The 17,646-nt window shown below is 38.2% G+C and overlaps 1 protein-coding gene across 12 annotated transcripts in view; it reads left to right on the forward strand.

Moving 5' to 3' along the window:
• The window catches only part of LOC121521335 (DNA (cytosine-5)-methyltransferase 3A-like), a 106,168-nt gene that overhangs the window by 15,712 nt on the left and 72,810 nt on the right, over positions 1-17,646 (forward strand). For 8 of the 12 annotated variants that reach the window (XM_041805256.1, XM_041805267.1, XM_041805255.1 and 5 more), the window contains 2 exons: positions 9,531-9,638; positions 17,214-17,216. In XM_041805256.1, coding sequence (XP_041661190.1) covers positions 9,531-9,638; positions 17,214-17,216 — 111 coding nt within the window. Of the gene's footprint in view, positions 1-4,524; positions 4,697-9,530; positions 9,639-17,213; positions 17,217-17,646 lie in introns of all 12 variants that reach the window. The other 4 variants (XM_041805257.1, XM_041805260.1, XM_041805268.1 and 1 more) reach the window with 2 other exon arrangements.

Here is a 17,646-nt window from a genome sequence, read left to right on the forward strand (position 1 = left end):
TATTAACAGTACTTAGCAGAGACATTGTGTTGTTAGTGACCTAATACATGAAGTTACATTAACTTTACACTTTAGAGCAACTTTGCTAGTACACTGTTGCCTCACCATAGAACACATGTAAACATCCTTGTTGATCTTCTTTAACTTAAGCTGACTGTTTTGGTCTGCCGCACAGCTTGATCTAAAGGAGACACTTTGCTGGGTTTATGTGAGTTTAGATAGGAGGATAAAATACACTTAAATCTCTGAGCACTCAGGATGCCTTATGAGGTATGAGCGTTGCCCAGAGTATTCATGATCTTGGACATCCTCTCTGCCTTCACAAAATCTTTTGGACCATTTACACACGTGCATGTAACATGCACTGTTCCCCATAGATCAGTTAATGTACCAAAAGATTTGGCTGCTGTTTTGTTCAATTTCACCAATAATTTCAAGTTTATGCATTGCTCAATTTTTAAGCTAATGCCTTAGTAAAAACATGTGCGCTTCAATCACTAGCTAGCACTGAGCTAGAGACGTAACTTATTAGAAACTAACTGCAGTTGTGCGTGAATAGCCAACCTTTGATAACAGTTGTGTGACTGTGGTTTTTATCTCTGTAAGCGCAGTCTTATTATTTAATAGCCATACCTCATATATCACCATTGCCTTAACTCCATGCATTTTTTTCTTCTAAGCTATAACTGTAAAAATTTAAATAAAACTGCAGAAAAAAATTCAAATGTTTTTCTATGGAGGTGTACGAGGCCGATGGATTGGTTTGTGGCATTGGAGGATGGGGCTTAGCCAATTAATACAATGGTCTTTCTGCTAACCCAAGCACATATTTAACTTGCTGAACAGATTCTTATGCCAGTTTAAAGGAGACATGCTCAGTATTAAAAGTTTTTGTCATGGTTTAGCTTACCTTTCCTTCTCTAATCTGCTTTTTCAGATGAACATGCTGTAAGGAGCCACATTTCTCAACAGATTTGTCATTTATGACAGTACATTCAGTCTTTTTATATAAAATAAAATCCAGGAATGTTTTTTAAAGGATTCTTCACTATTGGAAGATAGGGCTAATGGTGGAGGTCTGCGCTCTCTGAGTGCTTTTCTAGTTATCAAAAAATTAATGTCTGTTTCAGAAAGAGACTATAATGATAAAAGAGAAAAGATAAGAATAGAATATAAGAATTAGTATTAATAAGCACTCTTGGTATTTTTACTGTTAGTAACTAGAAAAGCACTCGGAGAGCACAGACCTCCGCTGTTAGCCCTATCTCCCAATAGTACAGAATCCTTTAAAAAATTCCTGGATACAGAGGGTGATCCGGATCAGTCCCAAAATCTAATCAGCTCTTCCTTATGCCATTTCTGACATTTTCTGAAAATTTCATCAAAATCCGTCCATAACTTTTTGAGTTATGTTGCTTACAAACAAACTAACTAACTAACTAACTAACAACCCCTGCCAATCACATAACCTCCTTGGCAGAGGTAATAAAATCCTAGTGATACCCATCCCTACTTGGGCATAAGTCTGACTGACAGTAACAAACTGTCAAGAGAGAATTTGTGTTTGACTTGATTTTATGTGAATTTTAGATATAGAGTTTAACAAGTGCCCCATCTGTTAACATTTAGGAGGCGGGGTTTATGGCCCATACTGTAAACAGTTAGCAGGGGGAGCTCTAAAACTTTTTCTTTAAATCTCAAACCATTACGTTTCTGTCTGTCTTAATTTACAGTCTGTGGTGTAAAGTAGACAAAAAAGTGAAGAAACATTTTAGTTCTTTGGTGTTTTTGATACCACATATTAAACGGATACAATCTCAGATATTTTAATGATTAACACACGACTAAAATTTACTGAACCTTTCATAAACTTGAGATCCTCAGACATATTCTTAGCCTAAAGCTGCTGCAGAGAGACAATAGAGACAACCTTTCTAAATCCCTAGTTTGGTTCAACTTTATTATGAGCATGAAAAAATCTTGCCAATTAAGTTGTGCAGTTTAGACCGGGGTCTACAGGGTGTTCAGGGGTTTGCTTCAATTTCTCACCCATTAGCAACAAATTGAGAAGATCATGCACACTGAATATCAGCAGTGAAGTTACAAAACAAAGTTTCTGTCAAAGCAGGTCCTGAATTCATATTTGAAACTAAATTTGTGTGCACGTCACATCACAAGCCACCTTTGAATCATTTTTATATCATGACTTAAGCATCAGCCCTTCTCAACCTCTGAGTTCTTGGGTCGTATTTCTTGTGTAGTGCAGTGGCTCTCAAGTGAACACTTTCATGCTACTTTTATGTCACAACTACAAAGATAGTTTAGAAACAGATAAACGACACCGTGTTCTATAGGGACCCTTAACAACATGATCATGTGTTCAGTGTTGTTATGTCCCATCATAAAGCCTTAAGGCTACAGTACGCCTGACATGAACCACCTCTCATGATCAAAGTGTTTAAACCTGCTCTGAATGGCAAACATGCAAGGCAGACCAGCAAAATCAGACTTCAAAGCCTCCTCCTGGCTGCATCAAACGTCCTTCCTGCATACTCTCTGATAATAGAGACAGAGAGCAATTAGGTCCCACCCACACCAGAGGGAAAAACAATTTATCACTCTACTTGGTATTGCATGAAGGTGCCCTCGTTTTGCTTGGGTCTTCTGGCAAACAAGAGGAATATGCTGGATAGCTGCTGTTTGTTGGGATGCTCAACAAACAGTGAAAAGAATCAAGAATTTAGTCTTTGTAGAGATTAAACCTTAAAGAGCCTGTGTCCACATTGTCTGTTTTTTTGTGCTGGCAGGGCTCATTTCAGTACAAAACCAATAAAGCCCAGCTTCTAGCAGTCAGCGTCCTAAGCACTGAAACGCCCTAGGCAAAAAAACATTTAGACTTATGGAACAGCGATGCATGTGTCAGTGTCACTTCTCTCTCACTAACAAATCAAAATCAAAAATGGTTGTACTTCTGATATCAGCTTTATGATTTGCAATGGTGGAGGAAATGCCGATCTAGCTCATCCTTTCAAAGGTGTTTTATTCCAGGTTGCTGCAATTCTCTGGACATGAAATCTGTGCTTTTCAATTAATGCTTCCTAGTTATTTTTTCTTGAACACAGGAAAGTATTAAGTTCACAGAGCTATTTATAAATAATGGTACAAATTCTAGCAAGAGAAGTGTAAGTCAACTTTCATAACTTGGCGTCAACAAACACTGATGAGAAATGCTCTGAAACTGAGGTTGTTGGTGCAGTTGTAAAGACAAAGTGGTTGAAGCAGATCTATGTAATTTCTAGTTTTAATATTTGTTAGATTATATTATTACTTTGGGGATTAGCCAAAAAACGGTTAAATATAAGCTCTTAAAGTCTTGAATATGGAATAAGCAGCAACAAAATTCCAATCTAAAGAGCCAAAGTGATGCATTAAAAAGTAAGGATATAACAGTTAAGGGTTGACTGATATTTGTTTTTCAAGGGCCAATATCACTCTGGATTATTAGTATTGCATGAGACTGATAACCAACATTTTGAATTGATATGCATTTGTTATGACAAACAAAATGTACTAATTGTGACAAACATTAAAACTGCATGTTAAAATTAAAGAAAATTAACAATTTAGCCCTGGCTCTGTCAGTGTGAGAAACAGCAACACAGCAGCAGCAGGATACAGGAAGTGATGCCGTATAGCCTACTAACTGTGTCAGTGCCACCTAGGCCTTAGTGTTGATTTGGCTGGTAGTTGTGGGACATCAAGCCAGTCAGGTAGTGTTGTGACTGCAGAGAATAAAAACAAAGCCAGAGTAGAAGGCACACCTTTCAGTGGAGCCAAAGTAGAACACCTATGAATGAAGTGACTTTATCACTTAGTAGTAAAATAAACTGCTGAAACGATAATCCGCTCAATGCCAAATGTCAGCATCAGTAATCAGCCAGGCCGGTAATTGGTCTGTCTCTAACAATGACACACTCATATCATGATGCATATTCAGATACTGGGTTCAGTGTATGTTTTTAATGGTTTACCAACTTAGACATGAGAATGAAGTCAGTTCATGAAAAAATAGGATTCTGGAGATAAACAAGCAAGATACCCATATCCAGTACTTTTTCTTGATAAATATAAGTAATGCTTTTTAACTGCACTTGAAAAGAATGCATGTGTTTTCTTACTTCCTTTTCTGCCTCAGCTACATCAAACAATAGAACCAAAAGCAGATAGCACCATCTTTTGCTTTTGCTTTTTCCAAGTAAATTGAAATCATCAATGATTGTACACTGTTTTTACTGTATTGTTTATTGTATTGATGACTTTTATTGCTAGTGTTAAACCCTTATTAAAAAGTTATTATCATGAAATTACAAGTAAAATAAGAAAGAGTCATGCTTATGACATTAAAGGTCAGCATCATGAAAGATAAATACACCAAGATTAAGATAATAAGGATTTGTGGTATGATAAAAGTAAGGTTAATTGTTGATGATATAGCCCACCTTTTTGCCCCCTTTTGCCCAGCAGGGATTGGCTCCAGTCCCCCCTGTAACCCTGACTGTGATGAGTGTTATAGATTCTTGATTCTCAACTGGTGGGTCTGGACCCAAAAGGGGGTTGCAAAGCCAATTTCAGTGGGTCGTGGATGTGTGCCTGGAAAAATATGTGGCAAAGATTCTATCAACATTTATTTTGAAAGGTATGTCCCAAGTTTTTTGTTCTGTCACATCTTTTCTTCCGTCTCAAGTTCAGCTGCCCCAACTTTCTTTAAAATTGTTTGGTTTTGGTTTAAAAAGTAGTCCTTAAGGAGGTGGTGTTGGTCCTGACACTATACTGATTCAGAACTACTGTTAAAGATAACCGATGGATGTTTTTTCTTCTTTGATTTTGACTGACAAGAATGTGATTCCATAGACTTTTAGCCAGTCAGTATCAACACTAAAAGGGGATACAAGAAATCAGAAACATCAGTGTTTGGACCGTTTAATTGTTTCAAATTGCTGGAAAGATGGCATTTAAGATCTGATTATCACAATATGTCTATGCTTCGATCATAAGTCTCTGTCAGGCTGAATCTCTAAAAGTTTAAGTCTAGTATTTGTTCTGGTTACAGCTTCATCATTGGCTGCCTCTGTGTGTAGTAGAGTCAATGTGAAATTCAACAGAGGAGGAGGGGGAAGGTTCAGGAAATGAGTCGAGTAAAGTGGGAGAGACAGAGAGGAAAACGTGTGGATGTGGTGGAAAGAAAGAGGACAAGCTGTCTGCTGCTGATGGGACCCTCCTCTGCCCGCCTGGTTCGCTGTCTGGTTGCTTGGTAACTGCAGTGGCCTAAAATAACCTGCCTCTAGACAGAAATAGACCAAAGATATATGGACAGATTGGCCAGGGTGCTTGCGTTTTTGCGTGTGCATGTGTGTGTTTGAGTGTTTGTCTTACTTTTTTTGGATTAAATTTAACTTTTGTTTTTACTTCTAGAGCAGTACAGTGAAATGGGCATATGGACGGCACACCAGGCAGGCAGGCAGGGAGGCAGGCGTGGGGCCATTACCCTTTCTAACCAGTTGCTATGCTGATTGTCAGGGAAGTGACATCAGAGTGTTTAGTCAGCATGATGGGCCCCATCGGAGACAGTTGCTAAGCAGTTTCAGCACCTTAGCAACCACTCCTGTGTCACTGCAACAGAGGGTCGAGGGAGGAAAGGAAGGAAGACAATAATGAAAACACAAGGCTGACAGCAGGCAGGGAGAGTCAGGTCATATGCTGACGATAAGCTGGTTTTAAGCTGATTATAGTGAGAAAATCAGAGTTAACATATCCACCTAGCTAGGTACACTGATGGTACAATAACTTTGTGAAAGAAAAGGAACATTTCAAAGGAAACCAGGGCTGCAAGCAGCACTGAAGGGCTCTCGCACCCCGGCACATGTCGGGGTGTGCGGCAATCGTGGGTGTGTGGGAATACTTGGGACATAGAAACCTGTGCAGTGGGCTGCAGCACAGAAGAGAGACCATGTAAATTCTCTCAGGATTTTAATTAAATTTAAAAATAATGCGCACATTACAGTTTGTATATGTGGCAGTCCTGCAGTTCAACAGTAGGTGGCATTGTGACAAATGAAGATGCTGTTATGTAAAAGTGATCATGCCAGAACCAAGGTTTATTGTGTAAAATACAAAGAAAATGGGATGTACTGTATTTTATAGGAGTTGCTACTGACGTCGCACAGTAGGTGACGCTACAGCAAACCTTGAAATAAACATTCAAATGAGTAGAGGAGAAGACCCTGATCATACCTGTGACATTTCAAGCAAATCAGAAGTGTCGTATCAGAATTAGGCCAACTTCCTGTGAAACTGGTGAGATATTGAAAAACTCACCATTGGCAGTGAGGCATCCTTTAATTAGATATATAAATGTTGAGGACAAATATTGAGGTCTTTCTATTCAAATCTGAGCTTAATAGGTTCAACTCAGTAAGAGAAATAAAGAAATAGATCTATTGTGTCACTTCTTGTTGCTTTTCTTTGGTGTTCTTTACTGTCAAACTAAACTTTTAACTTTGATAATGAGATCAAATTACTTTGCCGTAGTAAACTCTAGTGTTTAATGGAATCAAAATCAGAATTAAAATATATTTTATTTAGATTTTTTTCAGTATAACCAAACAAACAGGCACAAGGACAAGAGGACCCAATGGGGATACAACAATATATAAAAGAAAAACAACCAACTGGGGCAGACGTGAGATGTCACATGCAGTTCAAAGCTGACAGGTGTCAGCAAAAACTAAAAGACAACAGCCCCGAGACCATAAGATCCTGGATGGGAAACAAAATACAAGACAAAGAATAACAAACACACATGGTCAAAAGAACAAAACAAGAAAACAAAACCCAATATACATCACACAGTAACCGGTCAAGGAAGAGTATGTACAGAGTGTGAATACAAGGTAGCAGCAAACACCATGATTCTTACAGTTAAGTCTTGTCTAGCAACATCAGAAAAGGTTTCCACACCTTTAAGAAATAGCTGTGGGAGTTTGATCTACTAACATAGAAATGTTCCATCTTAGCAGCAGAAAGCATCTCATTAAGCCACCTTTTGAAACGTGGGGGTGTTGGAGACTTTCAATTCAACAATATTAATATTTTTTTGCTACCACCATGCCGGTGCTTAGGGCTTGTTTTTGATGGGATAGAAGAGATTTTGTCCCATCAGAGCAGCCAAATATTGCTAAGAGATAGTCTGGCTGAATGGTCATTTGATATTGTTTGGAGAACCCGTTAAATATGTCAGACCAGAATTTACTGAACACTGGACACAGCCAGAACAGATGCACTAATGAACCTTGTGCAGTGCCACACTTGTTCAAAATTGATTTTTGACTGATAAAATCCAATAGTACTGTATTGACTATTTTAGAAAAAGCATTTTCTATCAAGTCTTGTTATTGGAAAAAATGGAATATGTAAAATTACTTTAACATAGACCAGGTTATTTTTTCTGATGTATTGATCGACAAGGGGAATGATATTGTCATAATGCTCTCAAACATCTCCTGTATGTAGTAGTCTTATAGTAGTCAGCCAAAATAGCAGTGTTCCCTATCTTACTCAAACCTAAAAATAACTTTTAAAGTCTTAAAGAGACCCAAAGGAAATAAGACCCAATGTGTAAAACAATTAACTCTGCAGTTTTCTGTATTTCTTTCATTTGTTTTAATCCTGCATGGATCGTTTGCCTCTGTTGTCTTAACCTTAAGCTTCTAACAAGAAGGGGAAAGCTCTGATTAAAAACAATAATCCTTCTAACAGGTTCATTTAAAGCTGCCTTGTTGTTTTCAGAAAAACATCAGTCTTTATTATTACAGAGAACTTTTATGATATAATTTCACCCTAAGGCAGCGCCGCACAAAAAAACTATGAACAAAAAGCAATGCACGCTTGGTTAATTTAAATACTACTACTGGTGAAATTTGCGCCCTAGCTTATGATATAACACTCTTTAAGTAACAGGTACTACACATGATGAAGAAACATTCAGATTTTGAGAGTTAAACTTAAAATGCAGCAGGTGCTGCTTATTTTATTTGGCTCTTTCCTGTTTCCTCTTGTGTCCAATTAAATTTTGCGCAGACTGAGAAACTCAAATCTTATCCAGAGCAGGTGTAAAATAAAAGGAGAGGGACTTGCACTTTTTTAAAACTGCAAAAGTATTTGGAAGAGGGTTCCTGTTTTAGATGGGAGGGTAGTACAGCTAAAAGAGTATTGGGGTGGTAGGCCGTCTAATCTGATTATATACAAGAGGAGGCATCAAGTCAAAAAAGCCAAATTATATTGACCATGATTGATTTATAAAGGGGGTTTAAATCTTTTATAGACACTGCATGTTCGAAATTTCTATCATGGAATCTTCTATTTTTCTGGTAGCAGTTAGAAATATCCTTATAGTACACAGAATGTGATTGGCTGTTGCCAGCTAAAATTGTGTCTTTTTTATTCCCTGCTGATTCTACATCCTTTTATCACTACTTGTTCACATTTCTAAGTAGAAATTTGGATGCAGAATTCTAACTTTTAATGGAATATTTGTTTCTTCAGCTAAAGTCCACAAGTCTCAAAATAACAGCGAGTTTCTAACAGCAATGACAGCCACAACACAAAACTGGATTCCGTGGAAATCATGGAATGAATTAAAAGTGAGGATATTGAGTTGAAAACAAAGCCTCAGCACTAACTATAATCTCTACAGTCTGGATATCTCTGGTTAGAAGCCTTCCATAGCAGAGATTTTCACTGTGCCTCTGACCCAGTGAACTCGCTATCTAAGTTGACACACAGGGGCTGCATGCTTTTAAAAACTGTATTCATTAAATTTACACTGCTGCCGTTCTACAACTCTGTACTGCTGTACCATCTTGTGTCTGATGAACGCTGAGCAGAAACAAACTGCTGAGAGAACAATATTTACACTAGGTCTACTTCACTCAAGGCATCAATAAAACAGGTTAAGATGCAAGTATGGTGTATTTGTTTATCTCTGAAAAACTGCAAATATTGATCTTAGTATTATCTCTCCTGCTAAGATGACGACAGATTAAACAGCGCATTAAGCTTGATCTTTATGTCTGCAGACCCATAATTTAACGGTTATGATTGTCATGTTTTAACCATTTACAGTTTAAAAACAGCTTTGTTCACTCAGAACATGCCTGGTTTATTGGGATCTTTGTTTTTTTAAGAATTTTGTTTTCAATCTTGTCTTCATTTTATGTGTTACATATGCAGCTTTAAAAGACATCAAACGTGTGAAATGTAGCTCCGGAAACACAAGTAGTATTTTGCAGCCATCAAAATGTTGTCCTTTGTTGATGTTTCTTTGTTTGCAGCCACTAGCTTGTTTGTCGCTCTACCAAATCTCCTCGAGGCATTGTTTTATAAAATGCCGCCTCATTGCTGACTTCAGTTCTAACTCCATACAGCTGTGGATGTGCTCAGTGTTTGATGTGGGTTTCTCTTCAATTGTCTAGAGCGAAGATGGAGCAGACCAGGACAGTCCAGAGGAGGGGACGCCAGCGAGCCCCCGCACCAAGCGCAGAGTGGGTCGTCCTGGCAGGAAACGCAAACAGCTGCTTCCTGTGAGTACTATAATTACAGTCAGCCTTTTACACCGCACAATGTGGCAGATGATTGATTGCGTGTTATTCACCTATACAGATCCCACCATCCAGCCTGAAAAGGTGTTTTGCATGCACTGTTTCACGGGGAACACTTTGTTAGCTCTCACACATGTTAGCTGCTGTTCAGAAGCAGGCACAGGAGTTTGAGGAGACACTCTCTGTATTAATTAAGCGTTACATTTGAGCATTTGACAGCTATTGTGTGTCAGCACTTGCCTTCTCACAGCAGCTTCCATTTGCAGCTTTTCTTCTGCTTTTTTGTGTCACTTTTGGCTTTTTTTTCGTGCAAGCAATGAGGGATTCCCCTTCACATTGACTGGTTAAAGGCCTGGACAGTCAATTTGTACAACCTTACTTCCTCTCTTTATTATTTTGTCATCATTTTCACTTGTGTATCTGGCTCCATTCCCCAGATTGTGTTGATGATTGCTGTTAATTTATTGCTTGAATCTGAAATAGGAGATGAACTATAACTCATGAGATGTAGTTAAGCTTCGAGCCAAAAATTATTAGCTACTGTACTGTTGTACTCAACATGCTAAAGGCTAAGTTCTCTTTCTATGTTGTATTGATTTTAACAGCCTTACCTTCACTTACAGCTTTCTAAAGTGTGTCATGAAAATTTACCTTATAGACTTACTTCATCTTTTTTAAGTGCAAGGACAAAGATCCAATGACCAAAGTTTTTATTTCTTACTTGCTGAAATTTCGCGTCTTTGGTCCACACGACACAGTGACTGGAAATTGTTTATTTCCCGCTGCCTACAATAGGAAACAGAGGCTTGTCTTCATCCAGTAACCAATGTTCAAAACCTGCTGGCTGTATAATGAGCTTTTCCTAAAAGACTGCTGCTTGGGTCATTTATCACTTTAAGTGTGTTTTGGCTGGTAGTAGCAACAGGATGCTGATGAATTGCTCTTTTATCTTTTCGATGACTTTGGCAAGTGCACTGTTATTATAACTGATATAATTGATGGCTCAAGTTGTTTTTTGCCAGTTTTAGTATTTTTTTATCACACTGCTTTTGGCTTGATTTGAAAAAATGTTTTTTCCTTTGTTTGTTTGTTTTTTTGCCCAGCTTGAGTTTTTAAGTAAAGCTTAATTAGATCGTATTGTGTGACAAAGTTTTTTCTTTTTGTTTGGCCTTAGAACAGATTAGAGACTTCCAGTAGGGGCATATTAGTCCTGTTGTTTTAATTTGCTTAAGAATATGCAAGCTATAAAGACCTTTAAAATGATACGAGGTATAGCTATTAAAAATTGAGACTAATGCTATAATACAATTTTATTGAACATAAATATTTTCAATGTACTACCCTTCTTCATGAACACATCAAGGCAGTGCAGTAGATTTCCTTCAGACAGTTGTCTCAGAGCCTCTGTGGTTCTTTCTTAACTCCTGACACAGACTCAAAACCTTTGAGCGCAGATTAGATCTTTAAAAACAAGGAAGAAGTTACTCTGTGCTAGATCAGGTGAATAAGGAGGGGGATCAAGCACTGAGATTTATTTTTTTCCCAGAAACTGCTTTGCTGAGCTGGCATGTTGTCCTGATCAGATCTGTTTGTAATAGTGTTGATTCACTGTTGACCCTTCTGGAACCCACTTCTCTGAAATGATACCCTTGACGACAAAAAGACGATCATCATGGCCTTGAATTTGGACTTGCTTTGTCGCGCTTTCTTCATTCTTTGTAGTGATAGTGTTTTCCAATGCATTGACTGTCGTTGTGTCTCAGGACTGTGTTGGAACATCCTAGTTTCGTTGCATGTAATCACTTGGGTTTCTTTCAATTTTCCCCAAAATGTCTCTACAAATTTGCTTGTGTTTTTCCTTTCGATCAGGAGTCAGAAGTTTTGGGACAAGTTTGGCACACACTTTGGTCACGTTCAAATTTTCTGTCAAAATTTGCCGAATTGTGTCTTTATCAATGGAGACCATTTCTGCTATCATTCTTGAACTGAGCTGTCAAAATTTTGGACCATTTGTTCAATTTATTGTTTCAGAAGTTTTTGATGTGCATGGGTGCCCAGAACGTTCAAGGTCTTGGACATCCTCTCTGACATGCAGTGTTTCCCATACACCTCAGCTAATGTACCAAAAGATTGGGCTACTGTTTTGTTCAATTTCACCAAAGTTTTCAAGTTAATGTGTTACAAAACTTTTAAGATAATCATTTTCTAACGACGTAGCACAAACGTGCACTTTAATCAGTAACTAGCAATGAGCTAAAGATGTCACTTATAGGAAACTTACAGCAGTTGTTCTTGAATCCCTTAAATATAATACACTCAATATGACTGTGAACCACATGGTTTAATCCTTATAAGCACAGTCTCATCCTTCAATAGCCATACCTCGTAAAAGACAGAAACAAGACCTTATTCAGCATCCATGAACTGAAAGAACAACATCATGAGATGAGACAGAAATATCAACAAGTATCAGCAAATGCTCATTCATGCATATATATCTAATCAGCCAATCATGTAGCAGCAGCCAATATGTTTAGCATGCAGACGTGGACAACATGATCTGCTGAAGCTCAAACAGAGTGTCAGAATCAGGAAAAAAGTGAATCAAGTGAATTTGAATGTGGAGTGGTTGTTGGTTGTCTGGTATGCTTTCATGTTGTCACACCAAATTCTGATCCTACCATACGACTGTCAGAAATTGTAACCAGAGGGTTCCCAGACTTTTCTAGCTCAAGTCCAAATTTCACTCACCCTAACTTCCAAAAAGTATTTATTTGTTTAAAATCATTTAAACAAGAAAATGTCATTAAAATCAAGAATTTAATTTACAAGTGTGTCCTGGTTAAACCTGGCAGCTGCCCAATCACAGAGTTACACACATGGAAAATAAAAAAAGTATTATGAAGAATATGTAAGTATCAAAAACATCTACTACCTGATGCATCTTCCTCCAACACCATCATTTACTTTTAGAAAGATTTAAGACAGATTTTTCTATTATAGAGTCCAGTCTGCAGCAGTGTACCAGGCGCAGCTCAGACTTCTTTACAGGTACTCAATCTGAAACTAAAAGACACTCATGAATCACATCACTATTGCCAATCATATCAGAAGTTTTGTGTTGTCTGGATTTAGTATCAATCTGAACTCCTGTGTCCTGTACAATATCAAAGTCTTCTTCTAAAAGACAGAGATACTGATGCTGTGTCAGAGTGTAGCAGTCAATGACAGTTTCATCAGCATATATTATACAGTTTGCATAAATACGTCATGTATTATCATAAAGTCTACATAATAGAAAAAATCAAATTAATCAATTAAATTAATTTACTCTGGCTTTTATGCTAATTTATTTTTGGACCCCTATTACTCATTTAATAATTTAACAGCAGGATTTAATTTAGAAGTAATGTAGAAGTTTTTTATGTGTTTTATACTCTGCAACTAATGATGTAATGAGCTTTAAGAATAATCAAGTTTGAGAGAAAGGAAGTCAAATTAGTAGAATAAGTGTAATACAGTATTTGTGCTGTACAAGTTTGGGAAAGCCTGATCAAAACTTATCAAGACTAATTAGACATTTTTCCAACGCATGTCTTTATGCATAAATGTTTTGATCACTTTGACTGGCTGATAAGTTGTATGCAGTTAAACAGGTGTACCTAATAAAGTGGTGAGTGTACAGCAGTGTCAGGCAGTAATAGAAAGGAGTAACTGTAATAACAGGAAACAATCAGATCTGCACAGATGCCCTGGCTGGATTTTTCTTCCATTAAATTTATATATCACAAATGCCAGTAAAATTAGTTCCCAGTTCATTGGTGGAATTGAACATTGTTATGTTAACTCAGGATGAAAGATTGACTCTTTGAGAGTCTGACTGGAGCATCCAAACTGGCAACATTTCAGTCACTTTTAGTCCAGCTGTAATGATCTGTGAGCAGCATTATTGCTGTACTGACACCATACGGTGTATTTCTTCACTCTTTTTGATGTTCAGGGTTTGGCAGCTTCTCGCCTCCATATTTCTCCCTCCATTCATCCTCTCAACACCCACCTTGTGTGTGTTTGTGTGTGTGGCTGTGTGTTTTTTGCACTGACTGAACTCTGCAGTTGAATCAGCAAGTCAATATAGCTGATCAAACAACCCCTGTAAGAAAAGAATACAGACTACGCTACTCTTAGTGTGTGTGTGTGTTTTGGGGGGTGTTTGGTGTGTGTATTCATATGTGCAGGAGAGCAGGTCTGATCATGCTTTGATGTCTCAAAGCTCTGACAAGGTAGGCAGGAAAAATGTGGCTCCCGTCAAACAGACACAAAGATGAATGCAGAGTGTGTACATGCAACACAAACACATGGCTGCAGATGAAATATGGTCCACGTTTCTAAGTGGTGCACTGTTGTTGTAGTGTATGTAACAAAAGAAAAAGTCACTGCACTGTAGTATGTCTATCAGCAGCATTCTAGCAATATTTCTAAGGTGGTTGTAGATGTGGTAGTTTCAGGAAGAGGAAGTAATACTGGTTGTGGTTTTGATGTCAGCAGTAGTAATAAAAGTACTTCTTATAGTTTGCATTAGACTGAAATGAGTATTGTTGCAGAAGAAGTACTGCTGGTAGTAGGATTTGAAAGTCATAGATATTAGAAGTATGTTAATTAAAATATCTGATGTATTAGAAGTAGTAGTAACAGTAGTAGTAAAATAATCTGAGAACTGTTGGAATGTGTAGTCGCAGAGAGTAGATGTGGTCTTAAAGTTGTAGTTCTGGAAGTGGTCTTATTAGTAATCTGATACTGAAGAAGTAGTATGAGTGGTTGCTGCAGCAGTTGTTGGTTGGTAGTTGTTAGAGCTTCATAGTTGTAGTCTCTAAAGTAGCAGTAGTAATGTTGCTTCTAGTGAAGATGAGCAGGAGGGGCAGAGCGAGCTGAGAGAATCTATTTGGATGAGCTTTTTCTACATTAGTTGGGGCTGATGCTGCATTTTATTAAGGAGAGCTCCTTAACCAGGGATGCAACTATACAGTAAGCTGAAGGTTCAAGGATCACATTTTTAGGTCACAGTTTTGGTTCGGTTCTTAGGCTGTAGCCGTCTGTGTGTGTGTGTGTGTGTGTGTGTTTTTTTTTTTTTTTCTTTTTATCTCTTATTGTATTTTTGGTATTCCATTCTTGGGTGGGTTTAGGTGAATTTTACAGAAGCGGTAAAGGGTCAAGGAGAAAATGCATTAATTTATTACACAGTGTGTATGTGTAAGTTTACGTTTGTGTCACTGGTTGCCCCTGTATCGTCATCTGCTGAAGCTGGACCAACCGACTTATGTCAGTAAAAGTCTTGTCCTTATTCATCATCATTCCTTACACTTTAAAGTGTGTTTTATTTTTTTTGAAGATTTATTTTTGGGCTTTTTTGTGCCTTTATTCGATGGAGGAGGACAGTGGATAGAGTTGGAAACAGGGTCAAGAGTGGGGGAGAGACATGCGGTAAAGGGCCTCAGGCCGGATCCAAAACCCAGGCCGCCTGCGTACATGGGGAGCGCCTTAAACCACTAGGCCACCTGCTCCCCTTAAAGTGTGTTTTAAAGACTGAAATTTGTAATTTGCCCATCCTCAAACTTAGAAATGTGTGTTTTAAGGATGTGAAGTTTTAGGTCTGAACTTGATGAAATATCAGTACGCACTTTTTATTCACAGTCTCCCTTTTAAATCTGGCAACTTGACAAAAGCACATTAATAAGTGCATAAAAACACACCAACAGAGCTGTATTTGAACATATTCTGAGGCAGTAGATATGTTTTTTTTTTTTTTTTGCTTGAATTAAAAATAGAATGAAAAAAATAAAATGAAATTCTGTAAATAATAATTTTGGTCACATTTTACCTAGACATTTCTTAAAGTACGAAAAAACTAAATTTGCACAGTTGTATCTTGGGGCTACTTCTATCAGCATCGCTAGCCATGCTTCAAAACAACGCAATGCATTGTAGGTAGACTGTTGCTAGGCTTTGCGGAGTGTTGCATTCACAGTCTGAACTACTGTGGGAATTTATGAAAACTTGTGAAACAGGTTGCCCTCTGCATCTCTGGCATGACAACAGGCTGGGCCACGTGGGGGTTGCTTCTCGGCCGCATGTGGCCCCTGAGCCGCTAATTGAATAGACCTTATATAGGATATCAATAACAATCCAATATCCTGCATCCCTAAATGCAACCCCATACAGTCAGAGATGGTAACAAGCTGGATGGTCTCTCTGCCCTTCAGTCTGCAGGACACCGCATCCAAAATTTCATTAAAAGAATTTTTTATCTGACCACAGAACAGTTTTCCATTTTGCCTCTGTCTGTTTGAAACAAGGTTTGGGTCAGAGTCAGTGGTGTTTCTGGATGGTGTTCACATATGGCTTCTTCTTTTCATGATACAGCTTTAACTTGCATTGTGGATGGCTCGACGAACTGTGTTGACAGAAATTAATGATTTCTGGAAATGTTCTCGAGTCCATGCAGTGATTTCCAGAACAGAATCATGCCTGTTCTTAATGCAGTGGCTCATGAGGGCCAGAAGATCCTGAGCATTGTCCCTTGCGCAGAGATTTCTCCAGATTCTCTTAATCATTTGATGATATTATGTACTTTAGTTTTTGGGATATTCAAAGTCTTTTTTCTTTTTTTGGTGTGGGGGTTGTAGTAGCATTAACGGCAGTAGTGTAAAAGTACTTGTGATTGCAGTAGGAAGAAGTAATTGATGCTGTCATGGTGGTTAAAGTAGAACAGTGCAAGTACTAGAAGTGGTAGAAGTGGTAGTTGGAGCAGCAATTTGGACATTTGCACAGTGTTAGCTGATGTAGTAGCAAGATATTGACCCTGAATGTATTTTATTATTTGTATTTATAGAACTACCAGACATGAAATGGTGATGTAAAACCAGCCCTATCAGTACTTGTTTTTGTAGTAGGTGTATAATGGTAGCTGGCATCGTAGAAATGATTATTATCATGATGATAATAGCAGCAGTTTGTAAGTATTCTCCCAAGTAGTTGCCTGTGGTAGATATATTTATAAAAGAACCTCTCTGCCAAGTGGCCAGCATGTTATTTATTACCCCGCACACAAATACACACACTCAAACACACAATGGAGCTATTCCTGGATACACTCCACTCTGTGTATGTATCAGGGTGGAGCTGTAAGTGACACTAACTATAGGGGAGGAGGGAGCCTCACCGTCTCTCCTCCTGTTTTACCTCTCTTGTTCACCTCTATTGTAACTAAGCACAGCCACACATTAACACAAATATTCTGAGCACATATGTTCCTCTTCTTCTTGTTCTTGTTACAGTTATGACGATACTTTCATGGATAAGTGGTTTAGTTTCATGGACCCTCAAGCCCCATCTTTTTTTACTTCTTCCTCTGTGCTTTCATGGCTTATGGCTGCTGCTTCATGTTTTATTTCCTCACTCCCCGCACCATAAGTTAAAATAAGTGTTGATCATTTCCTTTTTCTTATTTCCTTTCTCCCTTCTCTCTCTCTCTTTTTGCAACTGGAACCATGTGTGGAGCAGCTGGTGGGTTTTAAGCGTGTGTGTATGTACATGTGTGTCGCGCTAGTGGCTTTTGCTCAGAGAAGCCGAAGTACAGTAGGACTAAAGAGAGACATATTTGTATCTTTCCTAATACTGAAAATGCTTTAACATGGAAATCCCCTTCGAGCCATGCCCGCTGTGATTTCTACTGATATAAATAACGTAAGTTTTTACGTACTCTAATGAGTAGATTTTATCCTGGGAACAGCTGAACTATAATCAGAGGAGCTGTCTGAGTTAGGAACAAGCATGACTCGATAACTCTTGATTTGATCTTGGCATGCATGCACTCTGCTCTGGTTTCTTTCTGTGTTTCAGTTTTTGTGCCCAAACCTCAAAGGTCACAGTGACTTTGTGGAAAATGTGTGGTTGTGTTTGCAGCGTGTGAAAAATGTGTTGAGACTAGTGGCTT

The sequence above is a fragment of the Cheilinus undulatus genome, linkage group 14 (genome assembly GCF_018320785.1).
Source record: "Cheilinus undulatus linkage group 14, ASM1832078v1, whole genome shotgun sequence".
Classification (NCBI taxonomy): Eukaryota; Metazoa; Chordata; class Actinopteri; order Labriformes; family Labridae; genus Cheilinus; species Cheilinus undulatus.